This window comes from Pongo pygmaeus, chromosome 12, assembly GCF_028885625.2.
Source record: "Pongo pygmaeus isolate AG05252 chromosome 12, NHGRI_mPonPyg2-v2.0_pri, whole genome shotgun sequence".
NCBI classification, from domain to species: domain Eukaryota; kingdom Metazoa; phylum Chordata; class Mammalia; order Primates; family Hominidae; genus Pongo; species Pongo pygmaeus.
The window spans coordinates 108,770,864-108,794,313 of NC_072385.2; the positions used below are offsets into that span (position 1 = coordinate 108,770,864).

General features: G+C 50.6%; 2 protein-coding genes across 3 annotated transcripts in view; one reads left to right on the top strand and one right to left on the bottom strand.

Annotated features, from left to right (window-relative positions):
• The first annotated feature begins 1,203 nt into the window (after positions 1-1,203).
• Positions 1,204-9,005, top strand: POMC (proopiomelanocortin). The gene is made up of 3 exons (XM_054475689.2): positions 1,204-1,317; positions 5,099-5,250; positions 8,170-9,005. Exons 2-3 carry the CDS (start codon positions 5,119-5,121, stop codon positions 8,839-8,841), a joined length of 804 nt encoding a protein of 267 aa, XP_054331664.1. The 5' UTR covers positions 1,204-1,317; positions 5,099-5,118; the 3' UTR covers positions 8,842-9,005.
• Positions 9,006-11,633: 2,628 nt separating this feature from the next.
• EFR3B (EFR3 homolog B) overlaps positions 11,634-23,450 on the bottom strand; it is a 119,069-nt gene continuing 107,252 nt past the window's right edge. For both annotated transcript variants that reach the window (XM_054475691.1, XM_063648886.1), the window contains 4 exons: positions 21,043-21,091; positions 18,740-18,846; positions 16,954-17,003; positions 11,634-16,479 (listed from right to left, as the gene is read on the bottom strand). In XM_054475691.1, the coding sequence (XP_054331666.1) occupies positions 16,374-16,479; positions 16,954-17,003; positions 18,740-18,846; positions 21,043-21,091 (312 nt within the window). In that variant the 3' untranslated portion in view covers positions 11,634-16,373. The remainder of the gene's footprint in view (positions 16,480-16,953; positions 17,004-18,739; positions 18,847-21,042; positions 21,092-23,450) is intronic.

Here is a 23,450-nt window from a genome sequence, read left to right on the forward strand (position 1 = left end):
AGTGTGAATGTTGTGGATACTGAAGTGCCTGGATGCAAGGTGGAGAACTGGGAAATGGCCCAGGAAAGGGGTCAAAGCCGGGTGATGAAGCGCCTTGTCTACTGTGAAGGAGCTTGGATCTCTCTTGTGGTCCAAAGGGAAAGGATTGCTGAATGTAAAGGCAATGCCACCAGAAAAGCTGAATCCACAAGAGAGTCCTGGAGTCTAAAAGAGCATCTCATGGGGAATCAGGAAAGTTCTGGCATTTGGCAGATTAAGCAAGTGTCTTGATTTGAAGTCCAGTTTAGTCCCAATACTCCCTCCCACACCCACCACGTGGCACAATTTGGTTTTGTTTATTTACTCCAGGTTAAGGTAGAGTCTCTTAGCTTGGTTTGAGTGCTGTACTCTTCTCTCTGGTCTGACATTCGGAACTAAAGCCAAGCCAGAACTCCAGGGCCAAGGGGGATGTTGAAAATTGTCTGAGTCCCCAGACCACCCTGCCAGCTCATGGCAAAGGGAGGGATCAGAGGCCACAGGGAAAGCACTTGAGCTGCTCTTCACAGCATCACTCTCTCCCCATTTAATGGTTTAAGTTAACAGGACTTTTTCCTTGAGGCTTGGGACACAGAAGGGAGCCTCCCTTAAACTAGGCCCTTGGAGAGCAGGCCCCAGGGGAGCAGTGCAACTCACCTTCACACCCATAAGACGGCTCCTGACTTCTGCTCCCTCCTCCCCTCCCCAAAGTGGAACAGAGAGAATGTGATTCCCCACGACTTCCACATCACAGTTTCCAAACAATGGGGAAATCGGAGGCCTCCCCGTGTGCAGACGGACACACTCCGTCTGCGGTGATATTTACCGCCAAATGGGAACCAGGCAGATGCCAGCTCCAGCACGCACGCAGGTAACTTCAGCCTCTCCTCAACGACTTCAGAGGCTGCCCGGCCTGCCCCACACCGGGGTGCTAAGCCTCCCGCCCGTCCTAAGCGGAGACCCAACGCCATCCATAATTAAGTTCTTCCTGAGGGCGGGCGGCCAGGTGCGCCTTCGGCAGGACAGTGCTAATTCCAGCCCCTTCCCAGGCGCGTCTCCTCTGCGCGCGTCCCCCGTCTGGAAGCCCCCCTCCCACGCCCCGCGGCCCCCCTTCCCCGGGCCCGGGGAGCTGCTCCTTGTGCTGCCGGGAAGGTCAAGGTCCCGCGCCCACCAGGAGAGCTCGGCAAGTATATAAGGACAGAGGAGCGCGGGACCAAGCGGCGGCGAAGGAGGGGAAGAAGAGCAGCGACCGAGAGAGGCCGCCGAGCGTCCCCGCCCTCAGAGAGCAGCCTCCCGAGACAGGTAAGGGCGCAGCGTGGGGGAACCGCGCTCTTTCCCCGGGATCCCCTGTCCCCGTCCTCGCGATGCAGTCGGCCGGCTCCGGCTCCGAAGGCGGACCTGGGCGCCTCTGGCTCTCCGCGGTCCCGAGTTCTCGACAAACTTTCTTCGCCGACTGCGGCGTGAGAAGCCGCCAGCAGCTGAGCTGGAGGGCCCACGTCCGGCTCCTGGGCGGACCGCCGCGAAGCTGCAGGCGCTGTCTCCAGGCAGCCGGCGGCCTCCGCTCCCCCAGGGGCTCGCGGCGGTCCGGAGGCTCCGAGCGCTTGCTGGGAGGTCTTGGGACAGCCCGGTCTTTTTTTTCTTTTTTCTTTATTTCTTTTTTCTTTTTTTTTTTTTTTGAGACGGAGTTTCGCTCTTGTTGCCCAATCTGGAGAGCAAAGGGGCGATCTCTGCTCACCGCAACCTTCGCCTCCCGGGTTCAAGCGATTCTCCTGCTTCAGCCTCCCGAGTAGCTGGGATTACAGGCATGCGCCACCACGGCCGCTAATTTTTGTATTTTTAGCAGAGATGGAGTTTCTCCATGTTGGTCAGGCTGGTCTCAAACTCCCGACCTCAGGTGATCCGCCCGCCTTGGCCTCCCAAAGTTCTGGCATTACAGGTGCAAGCCACCGCCCCCGGCCAGCCGGTCTTTTAGTATCTCTTGCTCCCAGTTTCCAGGATAGGTGTCACTTCTTGAAAGTCAAATTCCATACACGCTATCGCAAATTAATGTTGGAAACGAGGCAGCAGAGAAAAGGATAAAAGTCATAAGGAACTCCCTGCCTTCCAGATTTTTTTGGATTCAGACCCCTGAATCCTTGTTTCCTTGTCCACCTTAGCGCACCCGAGGTGGCCGCGCTATGATAATTACATGATAACTGGTTCAATTACAACGCAGAATAGTTGAGTCTCTTCTCTCCAAGACCTAGCTGGGGTTAAAAACAGGTGGGTGGTGCGGGAGCTGTCCTGGGTCCTGAAACGCACTGTCTAGTTTCGGATGCCCTCAACAGAACCAGGGGTGGACCGTTTATGGCGCAGATCCTGGGTTGAGGGCACGGGCAACCATTTGGAATGATCAAGGCTCAGGTAAGGGGCGTTTCCAGCGAAGGAGAGACAGTCCACTTGGCATTTGGATTCCCCAAATTCTTCATGTTTAAATGGGGCAGGGAGGGTTCTTACAGAATGGCTGGAAGGAGCCAAGGAAAATAAAAGTGTGTGTGGATTTGTGTGTGTGTGTGTCAGTTTATAAACTATGCACAGATTATGGCCACTTTAATGACTTACTATTCCTTTGATGCTTTTGTTATAGGACTTGATGCATGTATGTCATGGTGTAAGGACAAAACTCGGCCCCTGTGCTCCTCTAATCTTTATAAAAGGGCATGGCCAGCATGCAGTTTTAGAGTAACAAACAAAATGATTTGTTGAGCTCATAGAGAGCCCCTCACACTTATGAAGTTCTAATAAGTGTAGTTCTACTATAAAGTTAATCTCAGGATGAGCAAATTTCAAGTTTCTATTTTTCCAGAGCTTTCCATTTTTGGATTATAATACTTTCCCTACTTAAAAAAGCACAACATTTGATATTTCCCCAATAATTTGTTGCTTTAAAAATGACACAAAAGGTACTATTTGTTCATTGTAGAAAACTGAAAATACACATAAGCAAATACACATACACATAAGCAAAATATACAATACACATAAGCAAATACACATACACATAAGCAAAATATACAATACAAACACAAGACCATCTTTCAGGAAAGAATCTGAAATTTTAGCAATAGCAGCCAACTAACCAGTTTAGCAACAGAATATAAGCTCTGAGAGGGTGGGAGTGAATATGTTACCACATTGTATAACACAGCACACAGGGCATAAGGAGGGGAAATGCTCTCTGGGGCTTTCCAGGAAGGCCTGAAGTCATTGCTTCTAGCAAATGGAAATCACTCCAGAGTAGTTATCTTTGAGAAGAATTGAAATATAATTGAGGGAACTATCAGACTTGTATGATTTTATTTTTTTCTTTACTAATATGTTACTTTACATTTGCATTTGGTGACATATGTACCTACCATTTTTCTGTGACGTTAACATCTGGGCATTTTTCAGAGCTAAATGTGCTGTGGTCAACTTGGAGCTTTAATCTAATTGCCTGGTCCACCAAGTTCGGGCTGTGTACTTGAACTGGATCACTGGCAGGCTACAATGGGAACAGCCTGTCCCTTGGAGCCAGGAGAGGACACCAAGGTTGACCAAAGCTTGTTCAGTTGCCCCTTTAGCCGAAGCGCCCCTTGGCCAGTCACTGGCTGCCAGCGCCATCTAACGGCTGCTCTGAAAATGCTCAGCCTTGCCCAGCAACCCTTCAGAAGCTAGCCCTGTGCTGGCCCAGCGCCTGGGGAATAGGGCGAGGGTGGGGTAGAGAGAAGGAAGTGGCCTCCTGAAGTAGAAATGAGCGCTTCAGAGGACTTTCACTTCCAAAGCCTCCCCTATATAAAAAAGATTTGGCCCACGCCTCCCCAAATGAGAGATTTATTTTAGGCAAACTTATTTTAAAATGCCAACGTTCATTAGGAGTGACGAGACACTTAGTCATCCACACTTTAATGTGAATTACTTTTCTCATCTAATTACATTTCTTTTTAGCAGCTGGCTGAGAAGATCTTCTGAAATCCAAAATGATTGTAGGGTTGGTGGTGAGCTGATCTCCGGCCTCGAGGTGGCTTCAGGGGGCCCACCTGGTTAAGGGAAATTTGGCAGTGCGAGGGTAGTGCTGGAGAAAGGGGTGGGCACAAGGGACTAGAGGCACCATAGATGCCCCCTCCTTACTGTCCCCTGGTGTCTTGACCTCAGCTTCTGCCCACAGGCACTTTCTGGATTCTCCAAAAGCATCTTCAGTGGCTGTTCCACCAGGAGGTAATTCTCTTCTGGTCTCTTTCCCTCCACACCTGCACCCTCTTCAAATTCTGCCATTTCAGACCACATTTGAGAGATCTAGAGAGCAAGACATCTGACATGTGATGTGTTCAGAAGATGAGCCAGATTTCAAAGAACTGAGATCCACTTTAAAAACGAAGCTCTCCAAAGTTACTGGAGTCTGGATAATAGTGATCACCAGAGTAATTTGTGTGCAGGACATCAAATCAGGCTGCTCGAAATGCTGCCTAAATTGGCTGGTGGTTTTATTTGCTTTTCTGTCAACCTAATATTCATAGGAAATAGAGTTTCAGAGGAATGATAGGATCCTGGTGGAATAAAAAGGGAAAAGACCATCTTGAGCAGGAATTTCAGGGTCCTCTGTTTTTCCCAAGTCCTCTGTTTTTCCCTTAGATCTGGCATGTTAGAACTACAACTTAATGTAGTGAAATAGGAAAGTTCTCTGTTAGGAGCTTAGCCTTACCTTGTCATGAACATTAAAGTAATTGTCTTTCTTTGGGCTTCAATTTTCCCATCTCTCATAGGAGGAGCTGAACCAAACAATCCCCAAAATAGCTTCCACCCTTAACCTTTTTAGAAGTCTTGTTTTAATAGAAGATAACAGGGAAATGGTCACAGTTTACCCAGGTCCATTCCCTCCTCCTTATCACAACTTATACCACCACCCTACTGCACACCTCCTTTCTCAGCATTGCTGCTGTCCTTAAAATGCCTTTAACTCCGCAAGAGAGTGTGTTGTTAATGTTGGCTCAAGGTCCTTCCTGGTGAGTGGCCAACATTGTTTTGCTCCTTGCAGGGGTCCCACCAATCTTGTTTGCTTCTGCAGAGCCTCAGCCTGCCTGGAAGATGCCGAGATCGTGCTGCAGCCGCTCGGGGGCCCTGTTGCTGGCTTTGCTGCTCCAGGCCTCCATGGAAGTGCGTGGCTGGTGCCTGGAGAGCAGCCAGTGTCAGGACCTCACCACGGAAAGCAACCTGCTGGTACGTGGGCCATGACTGCTATCTTGGCTTAGACATTAGATGGGACTGGAGCTGGGAAAGCTCAAAAGAAAAGGGTGTGGGGAAAGGGAAATTCATTCCCAGTGATAGGCGTGATTCAACCCAGGGCAGGAGCGAAACTTTGCAGTGAAGTAAGAAATGGGAGAAAGAATGAGGGAAGGAAGCAGCTTCAGGGAGAGGGGTTGAGTCCACAATTTCTGCTTGGTTATCCTTACTTCTTGCCCCACCTTCTATGGAGACCTTGAACCCTTTAAGCTAGAGATGGTGCTATAAGAGCAATAATGGACCCCTCAATCTATTCTGTACTTTAAATCTTTAGCTTCCCAAACTATTCCTTTTTAAGAAGCTCATATCACTTGCCATTCTCATTCCATATTTCTTACCCTTTTATCTACTACCGGTTGCAAAACCAGCCAGGTAGTTCCTCAAATCATCTCTGGAAGAAGGAAAAACCAGGGGACTTTTTGTTTTTTTTCTTTAATTGGTGCCAAATGTCTCATGTTTCTTCTGGAGGACTGGCCTTCTGCCGTGTTCCTCTACAGTCTTTCCAGAGCATGTGAAGGCCCTTTGTGTCAGGTAGGAGCTCCCTCCAGGTCACCACAGGGTGTACGTATCTGCCTGTGGGGTGTGTGTGTGTGTGTGTGTGTGTGTGTGTGTGTGTGTGTGTGTGTGTGTGTGTGTGTGTGTGTGTTGGGGGGCATAAATGAGTAATGATGCCAAATCCAGAGATTAAAAGGCACACTGAGACCAGGCGAGATGGCTCATGGCTGTAATCCCAGCACTTTTAGATGCTAAGGTGGGAAGATTGCTTGAGCCCAGGGACTCAAGACAAGCCTGGGCAACATAGTGAGACCCCCTACTTCTACAAAAAATAAAAAAGTTAGCCAGATGTGGTGGCATGTGCCTGTAGTCCTAGCTACTTGGGAGGTTCACTTGAGGCCAGGAGTTTGACCTCACAGTAAGCTATGATCACACCATTGCACTCCAGTCTGGGTAACAGAATGGGACCTTGTCTCAAAACAAAACAAAACGAAACAAACAAACGAAAAAACTCCCATACTGTTAGTGTCAGTGACTGGGATTTTAATCTTGTTGCCGTCACCTGGCAGGTGCTGAGGGTGGAATGTACATAACTACATTCTGTGTATTTTGTCAATGCAGAAACTGAGTTAAGGTGAAGAGAGAATGAGGTCCTCAAAGACACAGACCAGTTTTCATGTGTAATATAAAATAGAAACGAAGAGCCCAGGGGATTCTGTGAGTTCCAGTTTAGAAAGACCCAAGAGTCTCTTGACTTGAGACACCCACAGCACAGCTCACCAGGGAGGGTGCACTGAACACAGTCAGGACCCATGGGTTCTAGACCCAGTTGTGAGCTGTGGGACATTGACCAGGTCCTATCACCACTCTGAGTCTCCTGTTTCACTATCTGTCCAGGGGAGGGGAGTGTAAATTAGTTTTTTCCATTGTTAATGTTCCACAGAGTTGTAATTCTGAACACCTGGAGTAGGCAATGTCCAGCTCAACAGAGTGGGTAGGATCCTTTTATTTTCTCCTTTGCTGTTCCCAAGAAAGACAGCAGCCAGTGAGCTTTTCATCTTTTTATCACTGAAAACTCAAGGCTGCAGCCTATGCAGCCATTTTCCTAAGCTAATATGTACCACAATTGAGTCCTCTAGGGACAAGGAGCAGAGACACAGGTTCCACAGACAGTGCAATGGAAATAACGCTAGCTTTCCACCCCTCCCTCCAGTCGGAATGAGGTTACAGGGAAATGAGCTTGCACCAGAGCTCACTGGTGGATCTCTCAGAAATCAGCTCAGAAGTCGTGAAAGAACCAAGGTGCAGTTTTGGAGGCTTAGTGCAGAGATGGAGCTGGGGTAGGGCATAAAGTATGTTTTCCATCACTGAGGTAAGGTTGAGGCATTATTTTTTATTTTTATTTTTTTGAGACGGAGTCTTGCTCTATCACCCAGGCTGGAGTGCAGTGGCACGATCTCCACTCACTGCAAGCTCCACCTCCCAGGTTCACGCAGGTTGAGGCATTATTAAAAATATGTTTAAAAATATGGGCCCTAGTAGCCAGACTTCTATCACCTGGAGAGATTATCCCCCGAATTTCAGCCCCACTCCCCTTCTGGACTTGAATTAAACCATATGTATGTATTCAATATTCTTTTTATTTATTTATTTTTTTGAGACGGAGTCTTGATCTGTTGCCCTGGCTGGAGTGTGGAGAGCAGTGGTGTGATCTTGGCTCACTGTAACCTCTACTTCCCGGGTTCAAGCGGTTCTCCTGCCTTAGGCTCCAGAGTAGGAGGGATTACAGGCGCCCGCCACCACACCCAGCTTATTTATTTATCTATACTAGAGATGGTATTTCACCATAGTTGGCCAGGCTGGTCTTGAACTCCTGACCTCATGTGATCTGCCAGCCTTGGCCTCCCAAAGTGCTGGGATTATAGGTGTGAGCCACCGTGCCCAGACCTCAATATTCATTAAGTGCCAACAACTACCACCCGTCTGCCTTTCTTGGAGCCACTCGTTTATGTCAGGCATATAACACTAAGACTTTGGTCCTGTTCACAAAAGCTAGGGGTGGCTAGACGGCTAGACAAACCATTGAATGGGATGGGAAGTGTGTTGCAGTTGCCAGGCAGAAGCATGCAGGGGATGGGACAAAAGAGGCGGTGGCAAGATCTTAGATGCCCACGAGTGCCAAGAAAGCAGGTGGGCAGACCTGCTCTGTAGGAAGGCCTCGACGCTTGACACGCCCGACACTGTGCCCTGTGTCCTCGGCACGTGGCGAGGGCGGCCAGGGCCTAGGCGCAGTGACGGGCGCGGCGGCCGGGCCGGGGTGCAGGGCACGGGCTGCCCTCATGCCCTCGCGTCTTCCCCCAGGAGTGCATCCGGGCCTGCAAGCCCGACCTCTCGGCCGAGACTCCGGTGTTCCCAGGCAATGGCGACGAGCAGCCTCTGACCGAGAACCCCCGGAAGTACGTCATGGGCCACTTCCGCTGGGACCGATTTGGCCGCCGCAACAGCAGCAGCGGCAGCGGTAGCGGCGCAGGGCAGAAGCGCGAGGACGTCGCAGCGGGCGAAGACCGCGGCCCACTGCCTGAGGGCGGCCCCGAGCCCCGCAGCGATGGCGCCGAGCCGGGCCCGCGCGAGGGCAAGCGCTCCTACTCCATGGAGCACTTCCGCTGGGGCAAGCCGGTGGGCAAGAAGCGGCGCCCGGTGAAGGTGTACCCCAATGGCGCCGAGGACGAGTCGGCCGAGGCCTTCCCCCTGGAGTTCAAGAGGGAGCCGACCGGCCAGCGGCTCCGGGAGGGAGATGGCCCCGACGGCCCTGCCGATGACGGCGCCGGGGCCCGGGCCGACCTGGAGCACAACCTGCTGGTGGCGGCCGAGAAGAAGGACGAGGGCCCCTACAGGATGGAGCACTTCCGCTGGGGCAGCCCGCCCAAGGACAAGCGCTACGGCGGTTTCATGACCTCCGAGAAAAGCCAGACGCCCCTGGTGACGCTGTTCAAAAACGCCATCATCAAGAACGCCTACAAGAAGGGCGAGTGAGGGCACAGCGGGGCCCCGGGGCTACGCTCCCCAGGAGGTCGACCCCAAAGCCCCTTGCTCTCCCCTGCCCTGCTGCTGCTTCCCAGCCTGGGGGTGGTGGTCGTGGCAGATAATCAGCCTCTTAAAGCTGCCTGTAGTTAGGAAATAAAACCTTTCAAATTTTACATCCACCTCTGACTTTTAATGTAAACTGTGTGAATAAAATAAAAATACGTAGCCGTCAAATAACAGCAGCATGGATCAGAGGAGCACAGTGGTTTCCATGTGGTAGGATATTTCACAGGACTTAGCGTGAAAGGAAAATGTGCTTCCTGCCCCCACCCCCAAATGGATCTTCAAGGGATCAGATAGTTTGGGTGAAGGCTCAGGGTGGCTCCAGCACCTCTAGGATGGCCGTATTTTCCACACACTTCACTGAGTGGGAGACTGCTCAGCTAGCACACGTGTAAAGACAGGATTCCTGCAGGAGTGACCCTGGGCGCTCAGGGGCTCCCCGGCTCCCGTCCACCTCCAAAAGCCAGTTGGACAGGTTGAGGCCTGCCCACGCCTGGGAGTGCTCTGGACTGTCAGGTGAGAAGTCTTGGTAATGTCTCCGGGGAACTGAGTCCTGACTGCTCCTTGCAATCCATGGGACCTTAGGCAAGTCTCTGAACTTCTCCAAAATTTAGTTCTTTCATCTACCCCTCCCTTCCCAGTATGAGGGTTATTGTGAAGATTAAAGGAGAAAATGGACATAATCTTTTTATCACAGAAGCTAAGTGTGAGAGCTGAGAGTTGGTGTCAGTTCCAATTTCACTCCCAGGCTACTCACAGATAGGCTCAAACATACGGTGTCTCTCACACACACACACTCATGGAGACACACATCTGTTTAATACAACATACTCTACGCAGTTGCTTCTTCCAGCCCTTAGGGCTTAAGCCCTGACTGAGGCCCTCTGACCCCTCCTGCTGTGCCCAAGCTCCTCCCTCCCCACATGTTTCAGCTCCAGCCCTTCTCCTCATCCTTAGTACTTCCCCCAGGCCTCTCTGATAACAGCTTCCCAACCAACTGGTCTCCTAGTCTCCAGCCGCTCTCCCCAGCCCATCATATATGAATTCTTCATATTAGTTTACACAAAATCTTGCTTTTTCCCACAGTCCCAGGCTCAAGAGTCAAAACAGTGCCCCCACCCCAATTTCTGCCAATTCCAAACTACTAAGCATGGTGGGCAGGGCCCTTGTAGATGGGCACTCTCTCCTTACCAAACCCTGCTTCCCAAGTTTCCCCGGATGAAGGCGCTGCCTCACACTTGCTGGTCTCCTCACAGGTCTCGCATCCTCCTATACCCTCTGCCTGGAACTCCCCACCTTTCCCTGCCATTTTGTTGTTGTTGTTTTTGAGATGGAATCTCGCTCTGTCACCCAGGCTGGAGTGCAGTGGCGTGATCTCATCTCACTTCAACCTCTGCCTCCTGGGTTCAAGCAATTCTCCTGCCTCAACCTTCCAAATAAACTCTTCTAAATAATCCAAATCTTGGGATTACAAGAGTATGCCACCATGCCCGGCTAATTTTTGTATTTTTAGTAGAGATGAGGTTTCACCATGTTGGCCAGGCTGGTCTTGAACTCCTGACCCCAGGTGATCTGCCCACCTTGGCCTCCCAAAGTGCTGGGATTACAGGTGTGAGCCACCGCCCCCGGCTCCTTTGCCATATTAAATGCAACTGTCTCGCTCAGGCTCATGTCCACCTCTGTGGGGCACCTCTGCCAGGTGCCCTGTTCATTTTCAGTGTTTCTGCCATCAGCGCCTTCTGCACAGGAGGGCATACTGTCCAGTTCGGATGGCAAGTTCCTTGTTGCATCCATGCCTTGTCTACTCTCAGGAAAATTCCAAGCTCTGCAAGGGCAGAAGCCAGGTGTGTGTTTCTTTTGTATCTCCCCATAGTGCTGTCACAATGCTGGGACCACAGGTTTGCACATTTACATACAGTTACACATTTACAATTCACATGAGATTTACCACAGAGATGCACACATAGATGTCAAATGCATTAGATAGACCAGTGGGCAGTATAGAGTAAAGCCAACTGGGAAGCCTCTGTGTGTGGCACTGACATATGTACCCCGTGTTATTTTGATGTTCTGGGAGTTGACAATGAAAAAATAATTGGGAATTCTCCCTGTGAAGTTTTGATATGCAGTGAGTCAGAAATCCAGATTCTTTTTTTTTTTTTTTTTTTTTTGAGACAGGGTCTCGCTCTGTCACCCAGGCTGCAGTGCACTGGTGCGATCTCGGCTCACTGCAACCTCTGCCTCCTGGGTTCAAGTGATTTCCCTGCCTCAACCTGCCGAATACCTGGGAGTACAGGCGCCCGCCACCACGCTTAGTTAATTTTTGTATTTTTAGTAGAGATGGGGTTTCACCATGTTGGCCAGGCTGGTCTGGAACTCCTGGCCTCAAGTGATCCACCCACCTTGGCCTCCCAAAGTGCTGGGGTTACAGGCGTGAGCCACTGCGCCTGGCCAGAAAGCCAGATTCTTAAGACAAGGTGTTCCCCAGTATGGCTTACATGGAATGTGCTAGAATGAATAATGGCCTAGGCCTTCCTGAGGATGCTCCCATGCTGGGCATGCTGGGCCTGAGGTTTCCATCTTGGTAGCCTCCTTTCCCCCACACCTTCTCCCTCTGAGAGGTAAAGTCATGGTTGGTAGAGGTGGCTAAATGTCAGTGGTATACTGTTGGTATTTTCAGATCCCGTTTGCTTCTCAAAAAAACCATTTACTTTAAAGAAATCAAACAGACAGCCATGTGGTGACAACATTAACATTTATTTGAAAAGGGCATCATGATGGCTCACTGAGAGATCGCGACTAATAGTCCTAGAGAATGATTTTGCTAAGAATCCTTCTTCCTATACTTCTCCCACTCCCCCTTTCCACTTCCCTAAAATAAAACTAATCAATTCAATGGGTTTAAAATACACAAAACCGCCACGGGCACTAATTCTGCACTCACATATAAATACACCAGCTATTATATACACATATTGTCAATTACAAACTATACTACACACACATGCACACACACAGCCAGGTTGTGAGGCTCTAAGTGGACACACACACATTACGAGGTATGGGCTACAGCATTTGTGGATTCACAACTCTGCCTCCACGTGCCAGAAATCTATAGTCATGGGGGGAGAGCTTGGAAGGGGAAGGTGACTGGCTTGGGGGGCCCCATGGTCCCCTGAAGTACAGGAGACCTGGCCAGCCAGGCTGGGACTAAAGGGGCCCCAGCAGGGCCACAAAGCCCTTCCTGCCGCCCTCCTGTCCCTGCCATACCCCGTCTTCCAGCTAGCCAGGCTCTAGGATGGGCCCATCATGACTATCCTGCAGTCTTCAGACCTAGGCCAGATGTGGGGTAAGGGCCACTCTAACCAGAAGATTTCTAGGGTTAATGGGATGAAGAGGCAACATGTTGCCCTAAACCTTTCCCCAGGTGTGAGGGAGGTGCCTGGTTTCAGCACGACCCGCCTGCCAAGGTCTGGGGTCACAGGAAGTGGGCCTGGCCTGCCCTGATGATGCCATCTCCCTGTCTACCTTTAAACCTAGTATCTACCTAACAGCCCAGGTTAGCTCTTTCCCACAGGACCCCAACTGGCCAGCTGCCATTTTCTGGTCATGAAGAGGAATAATAGACTCACTTCTCTAGGGCACTCTCTGTCACCAGGTCAGGAGGCCTGGGGACAATGGAATGGAAACTGCAAGCCATCATGTCCCAGGGCCCCCAGAGGAGCCCAGAGGTCTGGCCTGAGCTGTTCAGAAGAACCCCTGGCTATTCTGATGCTTAGTCCAGCTGAAACGTGTTCTATGGGATCTAGAACACCCAGGGCAAAGGGCGGCACATCTACGACACTTGTGCTTCTTCAAGTACTTTAGTGGGTCCAGGCCTCCTCTTTTCCTGCTCATCCATTTATATTTATGTATGGGAAAGGGGGCTGGACAGAGGGGGGTATCTGAGGACTTTTCTAGTTCTTCTGACCTGCTCAGGCTCCTTCTATAGTGAGGAGGCTGTTTAGGAGTCAAGAAACCACTGTTTCTACTTTTCAAAGAGAGAGGGAAATGGAAACAGGCACAAGGCGCTGGGGACTCCATGGCAAGGAAAACAGAGGGAGCCTCGGGACCACACTGATGCTTTCTGCAGATCTGCTTCTTATCCATTCACCTGACTCCACCAAATTAACAGTACTTCCAAATCTCAAATACATTCCTGCCTACTCAGTGCTGTCAGCAGAGTCCTGACCAATGCTAGCCCTTCCCCACAGAGCTAGAGTCCTCGGGCTTTGGGAGCAGCCGGTCTCAATGGGCTTACTGACTCCTCTTCGCTCAAAATCACATCAGAGAAGGGTGGCAAAAAGGGGCACAATGCAGTGCCACTAGCCTCCAGGGGCTTGGAAGGGCAGGACTCACTGATGCTAGACAAAGGGCCAGGGTACCTCCCTCCCCTCCAGATCCCATCAAACTGCTTTGCCTCTCTCCCAGGGCCTGTGCTAGGGTGAGATTACCTACTATCACACTCACCTTCACCTTTCTGATTCTGGCCTATTTGGCCACAATCCAGGTTCTACTCCATGTCAGCGGACAACCCAACACTCTGCTGAGTGTAAGTTTAAACGAAACTGAGAAGAGGGCACTCAAAAAATGACCAGTTCTTCAAAAGAAGCACATTTTTGCTAAGCGACAGTGATGGAAAGGAAAAGCTGCCTGGGACAGATGGAGAGGAACAGCAGAATCTATGCAGAATGGGAACCTGCACCTTTTCTGTCTCTCTATTCACAGGATGGGGATGAGGGGCAGAAACATCTGGGGGTCTCTGGTTCTAATGCTGGCTCTGGAAAGATGCTCCAGGGAGGCGACTGCCAAGTCCCAGAACCAGGGCTCACAGGCAGTGCTCAGGATGAAGCTGCCATGGGGAACCCTAATGTCAAGTAGGCCCAAGAAACAGTGGGTCTCTCATCCAAGCTGGGCGCAGGATAAAACCTGGGAGGAGCTAGTGAGGAAAGAACATGTTTGTGGCTCAAGATTTCAATTTTCTTTAAAGTTTCTTTCAGAGGTTGGTTGCTGTCAAGTTTGAGTTAATTTAAACTTGGTTTTTAAATATATAAATACTAAAGAGAAGTCTAAGTTCATGCTTGTAAAATTGGGTTGAGTATAAGCCAGAGGCCATAAAGCACAGCCAAAAAGCCTTGGGGGTGCAGGAGCCTCCATGCCTGGGCCCTGCCCTCACTCAGGCCATTCAGAAGCTGCGTGCCAAGCAGAAGCAGTGGCTCACGCCCGTAATCCCAGCACTTTGAGAGGCTAAGGCGGGCGGATCGCTTGAAATCAGGAGTTCCAGACCAGCCTGGCCAACACGGTGAAACCTCATTTCTACTAAAAACACAAAATTCGCTACGTGTGGTGGCGCACGCCTGTAATCCCAGCTACTCACGAGGCTGAGGCAGGAGAATCGCTTGAACCCAGGAGGCAGAGGTCACAGTGAGCCAAGGTCACGCCATTGCACTCCAGCCTGGGCGACAGAGCAAGACTCTGTCTCAACAAAAAAAAAAAAAAAAAAAAAGCCGCGTGCCCACAGCAGAGATGGTGACCACAGGGAAGAGCTCCATCTGAAGTGCCGAAACTATGGGAATGAGGGTCAAATAGCCCCTTCTCCAAGACATTTATTGTACCTATTAATGGGAAATGCTCGTGTTCAGTCTCTCCCCGATTCTGGAAAATACATCCACCTAACAATCAGGTCCTCCCTGCGCATCCGTGCGCACCACACGTGGGAATATGAGCTGAGGCCATCCTGAGAAGCCTGCCCTCCCCTTAGGAGAAACAGCCTGCTTCTGATTCCATGCCACACTGCCTGAAATTGTACCCTAAAAAGGGATTCTCAGCTACTCAGGAGGCTGAGGCGGGAGAATCACTTAAACTCAGGATTTCGAGGCCAGCCTGGGCAACATAGTGAGACCCCCATCTCTAGAAAAAAAAAATTAAAAATGGATTCCTTTGGATCAAGAAATCTACTCACCCTGCCTCCTTTGGAAAGCAGACTCCAGGGAGAGAACATCTGACACTCACATCTTACTGTAGGTTATGTTGGCTCGGAGGAGTTACGGGAAATGTGACTAACGGAGAAGGAAAGGGCAATTTTGGACCACACGACACTGCCATGGGAGGAGCCCCAGGTGAGGTTCTGTCAGTGGCACCCTGGGAGACACAAAGGCACCTGGAGGAGGGGCCGGGAAGGGGAATTGGCAAAGAAGGCAGCAAACTGCCTCCTGGATGGCTCTGCCCAGCTCCGCGTTAGCTCCTCTCTGCACATCCTCATTACACAGAGACATAGACGGCACACCAGGAAAACAGGAACCCAGAACCCAAAGGGGTCTCCACGGCCCCTCCCAAGCCACAAGCATTGCCAGGTGGTGCTGATGTCCCACACTTTGTCCAGAGAGTAAAGAAATCATTCCAATATTAGGTGTTAGATCCTTCTTTCTTCAAACGGAACATCCAAAAAGTTGGCTTCTGATATCCTTGAGCCCCAAAATGCCACTCATCCCACCCTCCCCACTCTCCTACAACCCAGGTCAGGCTGGGAGCCTTTTCCATAGGAGGTGATGTAGGCAAATCTTGGGGACCCTGCAGTTCCCCTCCAAGATTATCTTGCTCTGCTTTTCCTCAACCCAGAGGCTCCAGGAACACCTTGGGACCCTCAGAAGAAAGACATCAAAGAGAGAGAACCCAACTCTGAAAAACATCCAGCAGACAGGACTGTGGGAGGCCAACACAAGCTCCTTACGAACAAAGGAGGTGAGAAGCTGCTACAGGGACCACACTCGCCCGCTGGGCCTGCTGATGCCACGGGCCCACCTCCTGCCAGCCCTGCATCCTGCTTCCTGCCCTTTGCTGTCCCCCGACCCCTCGTGGTGTCTCCACCCCAGCTCCTGTTATAAGGGCTCAGCATTCATTAATAGTAGAAAGAAACATGAACAGACAACTGGGAGATGAGCAAGAGAGTGAGACACAGCAGGGACATGGGCGGGGAGCAGGGGGAGTGCCAGGGAGGAGAGAGCCATCCCCATCTCAGCTTCCTTTCCCAGGGGAGTAGAGTCCTTAGCTTCCTCTCACCAACCAAGTCTCCATCCAGTTCCCTCCCCTGGGGAGGACATGCCTTTCACTCAAAACACCAAGCAGGAGCTTCTCAGCCCCCTCTCCCCAGCTTCTCCTGAGAGACACCCCACGATTCTCTGCCCCTGGCTGACACAAGAGAAGACAAAGAGGGCACAGGTGAGACGCTGATTGGTGAGACCTCCCTCAGGGAAGACGAGGAGGAGGTAGGAGGGCCAAGAAGGATCGGAGAGTCTCCACTTTGGCTTAGCCTGGGAGGCGCTGCCATCCAAGGTGACGTTTTCTCAGAGATCCCAGCCAGATCTCCATGTGGTCGGGGTGGGCGTGAGGTGAGCCCCTCCTCAGACCCCATCTCCTTGAGGAGCTCCGGCTCTTGGAATTCAGTATACACACAGATCGGGAAACTTCATTTCGTAGACGGGGATGGAGTGGTTCTGCGGCTGACCGTAGGCTGCAGTGATGGTTCCTGATGGGCTTGGTGGGGGCCTAGGGGGCAGGAACACGTGGGGAGAAAGGCATGAAAAGAGAATTTTAGGATCCCACTTGTGCAACCAAACAGAGTAGATGACTTGCGTTTCTTTTTGCACAGGGACCAGAGACCCCTTCATTCCACAGGTTCCCAGGATTCCACCTTCTACTAGAATCTACAGCTTGGAGTCAAGCTTCCCTGCAGGCTCCGCAGTGACACTGCTGCTTTAGAAAGTGCCAGCCTGGAACACTAGGACTCTGGCATCTTTTCAGGTTTCACTGAGGCAGCCTCTTTCCCTCTCGGGTCTCTATTTCCTTGTCTAGGGAGGGTTAGAGTTGGTGGCTGACTCCAGCCCAGGGGATAGAGATTGCAGTGGTAGAAGGAGGTGGGGAGGAGAGAAGGGAAGACAGGGGTGAGAGAAGGACTCAGGATGAGGAACCCCAATACTGGGCCACAGAGGTCAGGGTCCCCTGCCCAGGGCTGTCACTTACCGGATGGTGATTTCAAAGATCTGATTGAGTTTGCTCTGGAGCAGCGATGCCTAGACACAAACAGGCAGAAGTGAGCTGGCAGGGGTGGGGGGCCCAGAACCTCTGCCAGCTGGCTCAGGGTGTCCAGAGTATACGCTGGAGGTACAAGGCAGCCACAGCCTTAGGAAGGCAGGCAGAGGTGAACACGCTCCAGCACTCATCCACTGGACCCGGACTGCAGATTTGGATCAGGGAAAGCCACCTACTGAAGGCTGGCTGGGGACAGGACAGAGGCTCAGAATCACCAGGGAGGACATCAGCAGGCAGTTCTGGAAGGTCCTTCTCCTTAAGATGGGGCAGTAGGGGCTGCTGGGCACGGAGTCGGGAGACTGCACTAGTGCCAGCTCTTTTCTTTTTTTTAATTGAGAAGGAGTCTTGCTCTGTCACCCAGGCTGGAGTACGGTGGCATGACCTCAGCTCACCGCAACCTCTACCTCCTGGGTTCAAGCAAGTCTCCCAACTCAGCCTCCTGAGTAGCTGGAATTACAGGTGCCTGCCACCATGCCCGGCTAATTTTTGTATTTTTAGTAGAGATGGGGTTTTGCTATGTTGGCCAGGCTGGTCTCGAACTCCTGACCTCAGGTGATCTGCCTGCCTCAGCCCCCCAAAGTGCTGGGAGTACAGGCATGAGCCACTGCGCCCAGCTTGTGCCAGCTCTTTTCTAACTGGCAAGGAGCAGCTCTGCAAAACTGGTGGCTTAGAGATGATCTCTGATTACTTCTGGCTCTAATGAGGTTAATGAATGCAGAGAGTGGGACTGCACGTGTTCCGTGACTGGGCCCTGATTCCTAGCTCATGACATGGGCATCCCTCTCAAAGTGGGATGACAGGTTAGAACAACACAGGCCCAGGAAAATCTATATGTGTTTTATATATATATATATATATATATATATATATATATATACACACACACACACACACACACACACACACACACACACACACACACACTTCTATATGAATATTATATATAAAATATTTATACATATTATATTTTGTTGGGAGAATAGGTTATTTGTAGATTTTGAATGTTTACAATTATGTTTCATTGTTACTAAGCTTGACATTCGGGGCTAATAAATCCCAGCATAGAATCAATTTCAGGATTGTCTGAGCTCCTCCCTCCAGTCTAGACATGGCTCCTCGTTTCTACATGTTCAGCTGCCTCTCTCTCTGATCTCTTTGCCAAGGCCTGGCTGTTCCATCCCCCTGCTGAGGTACCCTGGTTGGAAGAGGGTCCTGCTGCCAACGTTGACCATCTTCCTTTGCCACACACCCCTCTCCCATCACTCTGTAACATGGGGATCATAATGGCACCAACTTCATGGAGTTATCATGAGAATGAAAGCGGCTCATCAATAGAAGAAGCTGTCATCCGCAGTGAGTGCTGTTCACGTGCCTGCTGTCAGGACCACAGTGAGCATGATCTGACTGCCAGACAGATGCCTCAGCTCAGGACTTCTTCCTTATGTGAAAAGTGTGAGGTCTCAGAGAGACCCAAGACAAACACCCAAGTCTTTTGGTTCATGGGGGAGCAATGCAGCGCCAGGGTGTGGGGGAAAGCCTGGCAGGGCAACAGCAGAGCTCCCTGCATTGGAATACAAGCCCTGATGTCTGGCGGGGTGGGGGTGGGGTAGGTTGGTGGTCAAAGAGCCAAGATCTCCTAGGAACTTAATCCTGTCCTGGATCCAAATTCAGTCTTGACTTGGCTCCCAGGGACTCGCCCATGTCACGCTTCACTTACCCGGGCCCCGCAGTGTGCAGCAATCTCCTCGAAGGGTGCCTTCTGGAACTTCTCCACCACCTGCCGCCGCCGCTCACGCTCCTGCTCCTCCACTGCTACGCTGTCCACTGCGACGCAGAGAGCTGGGTTAGTGACAGGCCCTGCTTACTGAGGTGAAGGGGAGGGACTCCTCCAGGGAGCACTGTCCGTGAGCATTGCTTGGGCTCTCCCCTCTTCTGAAGAGTAGGGGACAGTGGCGTGGAGGTGCGGTGCCCTCACTTGGCCCTGGAAGGTGGGACCTCTTCCTGATTCTGCCTGAGGGCTCAGCCTTCTTCCTCATGTAAGAATTTGAGAACTATGTGGGAGGCCCTTTCAGCGGGGCTCTTACAGCCCCAAGTAGCTGCTCTCCCACCAGGAGTCTTAAATTGAAAGTCCTGAACGGTTGGTCCTTTGAGTACTCTGTGGGTATTTTGAAAAGGGACATTGAGGCTGGGCATGGTGGCTCACACTTGTAATCCCAGCATTTTGGGAGGTTGAGGCAGGAGGATACCTTGAGGTCAGGAGTTCGAGATCAGCCTGGCCATCATGGTGAAACCCCCTCTCTACTAAAAATACAAAAATTAGCCAGGCGTGGTGGCACATGCCTGTAGTCTCAGTTACTTGGGAGGCTGAGGCAGGAGGATTGCTCGAACCAGGGAGGTGGAGGTTGCAGTGAGCCAAGATCACGCCATTGCACTCTAGCCTGGGTGACAAAGCAAGACTCCATCTCAAAAATAAACAAAAAAAGAAAAGGGACATTGACAATGGTAAAGCCACATAGACCATGCAAGCCAACATGGAACACGTGTGGCAGGGCAGCCCGAGGCCATTTAGTTTAAGGCTTCTACACATGCTGCTTGGTATCCAAGATGAGTTAGCACCAAGAAGAAAAAGGGGTGTGTGTCACACATGTCCATCATATTGTTGTTGTTGTTGTTGTTGTTGTTTTTAACAGAGATGAGGTCTCACTATGTTGCCCAGGCTGGTCTCAAACTTCTGGGCTCAAGGGATCCTCCCGCCTTGGCCTCCCGAAGTGCTGGGATTACAGATGTGAGCCACCATGCTTGGCCCATACTCAGTTTAAGAAGGCAAGAAATGGCCAGGTGCAGTAGGTTATGCCTGTAATCCCAGCACTTTGGGAGGCTGAGGAGGGCTGACTGTCTAAGGTCAGGAGTTGGAGACCAGCCTGGCCAACATGGTGAAACCCTGTCTACTAAAAATACAAAAATTAGCTGGGTGTGGTGGCGGGCGCCTGTAATCCCAGTCACTCGGGAGGCTGAGGCAGGAGAATTGCTTGAACCTGGGAGGCAGAGGTTGTAGTGAGCGAAGATGGTGCCACTGCACTCCAGCCTGGGTGACAGGGCGAGACTCCATCTCAGAAAAAAAAAAAAAAAAGGCAAGAAATGTGTACATTCAGAGAGACTATCATTAATGATGACAAAAATTTAAAAGTTTGGCATTTACAGGCATAATTTGTCAACAGTTAGAAAAATCTGTTGTTGTCCAATGATCCAGATAGAGGGGTAACAATGCACTTTAAAATCATCTGCCCTTATTAAATAGACATTCATATGGTTCGTTATTAATATCTTCCATTGGCCAGCTTGTTATTTTGTATTACACCTCACCAAAACAAACAAACAAAAAAATTTACTCCAAATTGCTTTCTACCTATAGCTATCAACTGATTACTTTTTTTTTTTTTTTTTTGAGATGGGAGTCTTGCTCTGTCGCCCAGGCTGGAGTGCAGTGGTGCAATCTCAGCTCACTGCAACCTCTGCCTCCTAGGTTCAAGCAATTCTCCTGCCTCAGCCTCCCGAGTAGCTGTGATTACAGGTGCATGCCACCATGCCTGGCTAATTTTTGTATTTTTTCAGTAGAGACAGGGTTTCACCATGTTGGCCAGGCTGGTCACCAACTCCTGACCTTAAGATCCGCCCACCTCAGCCTCCCAAAGTGCTGGGATTTCAAAGTGCTGGATTACAGGCGTGAGCCACTGCACCCGGCCAACTGATTACTTTTAAAGGCAGCTGTCCTTAGTGGCAAAAGCATTGCCCACTGTGGGCCACACAGGGCCCCACTACTGACCCCCATCAGGAGAGCAGGGATATTCAATGGCAGCTTTGGTGGCTGTGACGAGTTTGTCAAAAGACACCAGCCTCTCCCTTCACGCAGGTGCTGGATCCCACTGCGGAGGGTGGTGGGTCCTGCTGCATCTGCAGGAACAGGTCCAAGGACCCCACCCCATTTTGCCCTCTAACCAGAGTCCCTTGGCCCTGACTTACCAATGGCTTTCTTCAGTGTCTCATAGGTGATCTCCTCGGCAGGCACTCGCTGAAGGAGAAGGGACAGAGATGCTCAGAAAGGCAGGGGTCAGAGAAAGGAGGCAGCCCTAGCACCCCCAACTCTCTGGCAGCCCCTTGCTTGTTAGAAGAAAGTCCCAGTGGGCAGGAAATCCCTCAGGACACCCCCAGCCCCTTCAGGGTCACGGAAGCTCCCTGAGCAGGCACAGAGGACAGCGAGATGCAGGGGGGAAGCTCATTCCTCATCAGATTAAGACTCTGACAGAGTCCTGAGTCTCACGTAAAAGAACACACTGTCCCTTGCTCCCTCCCCAAGCCTGTCCATCAAGCACCATGGGACGTTCCTGTCCTGTCCTGTCCTGTCCTGTCCTGTCCTGTCCTATTCTATTCTATTCTATTCAGACACAGTCTTACTCTGTTACCCAGGCTGGAGTGTAGTGGCACAATCTTGGCTCACTGCAACCTCTGCCTCCTAGGTTCAAGTGATTCTTCTGCCTCAGCTTCCCAAGTAGCTGGGATTATAGGCGTGCACCACCATGCCTAGCTAATTTTTACATTTTTAGTAGAGACGGGTTTCACCATGTTGGTCAAGCTGGTCCCGAACTCCTGAACTCATGATCTGCCCGCCTCGGCCTCCCAAAGTGCTGGGATTATAGGTGTGAGCCACCGTGCCCAGCCAATACTGCAATTTTAAAACATCTTCAGAGAACACAACAGAAAACATTGGAAGCAAGAGAAGAGAGGTGGTGAATAGAATCTCAGACGTAAATTTCAAGAACTGAATATCAGTTCTGAAGTCTTAAAGTATTAAATTACCCACCAACGTGACTTGAGCATTTAATAAAGATAAGAAATGGAAGGTTTGAAGTGACAGGCCGGATGCGGTGGCTCATGCTTGGAATCATAGCACTTTGGGAGGCCGAGGTGGACGGATCCCTTGAGGTCAGGAGTTCGAGACCAGCCTGGTCAACATGGTGAAACCCCATCTCTACTAAAAATGCAAAAACTAGCCAGGCATGGGGGTGCATGCCTGTAATCCCAGCTACTTGGGGAGTCTGAGGCAAGAGAATCACTTGAAACCGGGAGGTGGAGATTGCAGTGAGCCAAGATCATACCATTCCACTCCAGCCTGGGCAACAGAGGGAGACTCTGTTGTGTTTTTTTTTTTAAAAAAAAGAAGTGACCGGCGCTCCCCGGCTGCTGAGGTTCCAAGGAGTTACCCCACTCAGTCCTCTGCAGAGCCTATAAAAGGAAGTAGAAAATAATAAAACTCAAAGAAGGGAGCTCCACAGATGCTGAAAATAATGAAGGAATTTGGACTAAATTCCAGAACTTACTCACTAGACAAAGAGCTATTAGACCTATGATTTACTCATGCTCTTTTTTTTTTTTTTTTTTGAGATGGAGTTTCGCTCTCATCACCCAGGCTGGAGTGCTATGGCATGATCTCAGCTCACTACAACCTCCACCTCCCGGTTGGTTTCCAGTGATTCTCCTGCCTCAGCCTCCCCAATAGCTGAGTTACAGATGGCCGCCACCACGCCCGGCTAATTTTTTGTAGTTTTAGTAAAGATGGGGTTTCACCATGTTGATCAGGCTGGTCTCGAACTCCTAACCTCAGGTGATCCGCCTGCCTTGGCCTCCCAAAGTGCTGAGATTACAGGAGTGAGCCACCATGCCCAGTCTCATGCTCTATCATTTAAACATAATCTTAAGCAAAAGCAGCAGACACAGAACAGAATGATTTCATTGATATAAAGTTCCAGAAGTAATGCAACTCAGGCTAGGAGCTCCCTTAGGGGAGGGGGCACAGAGGCAGGGCCCCTGGATGATGACAATGTTCCACTCTCTCATCCGGGTGTGATTGTGTGGGCATACACACTTTATGAAAATTCACTGAGTTGTGCACTTTTTGATTTGTTTGGCATTTTTGTTTGAGTAGGAGAGGACAGAAGTATACGTATGAGATAAAGTCATTTAACAAACATTAAGTGAGCACCAACTACATGCGGGACTGTAGGTGAGTCCGTAGAAACTGCACAATTTGTTAGCATAGGAATTATATGCAAGAGAGAGCTGTGCTCGGCTTTAACTCGCTCTGAGGACTTATCTTCTGTATGTCCATCCATTCATCCACTGTCAGCACCAAGCAACATTGGATATTCACCTGCAGGGTGCTAGGGAACTGTGTGGTGGCAACAGTCAAAGAAAAGGCCACTCTCTGGGCAAGAGAGAAGGGATGCTCCCTGGGCAAGAGCAGGGAGAGAGAAGTTTATGGAGGAAACCGAACAGGGGCCGGGCGCTGGAGAACAGACAGTTCACAGGTGCTCAGCTGCACCAGTGTAGAGGGAAGGGTGGTTCAGATGTGGCATCCTGCACTAGCAAAGGCC

Excerpts from the sequence above, each read along its gene's own strand:
- POMC (XM_054475689.2), top strand. The coding sequence starts at position 5,119 with ATGCCGAGATCGTGCTGCAGCCGCTCGGGGGCCCTGTTGCTGGCTTTG. Across the intron at positions 5,251-8,169 it reads CCACGGAAAGCAACCTGCTG|GAGTGCATCCGGGCCTGCAA; the intron begins GTACGTGGGCCA and ends GTCTTCCCCCAG.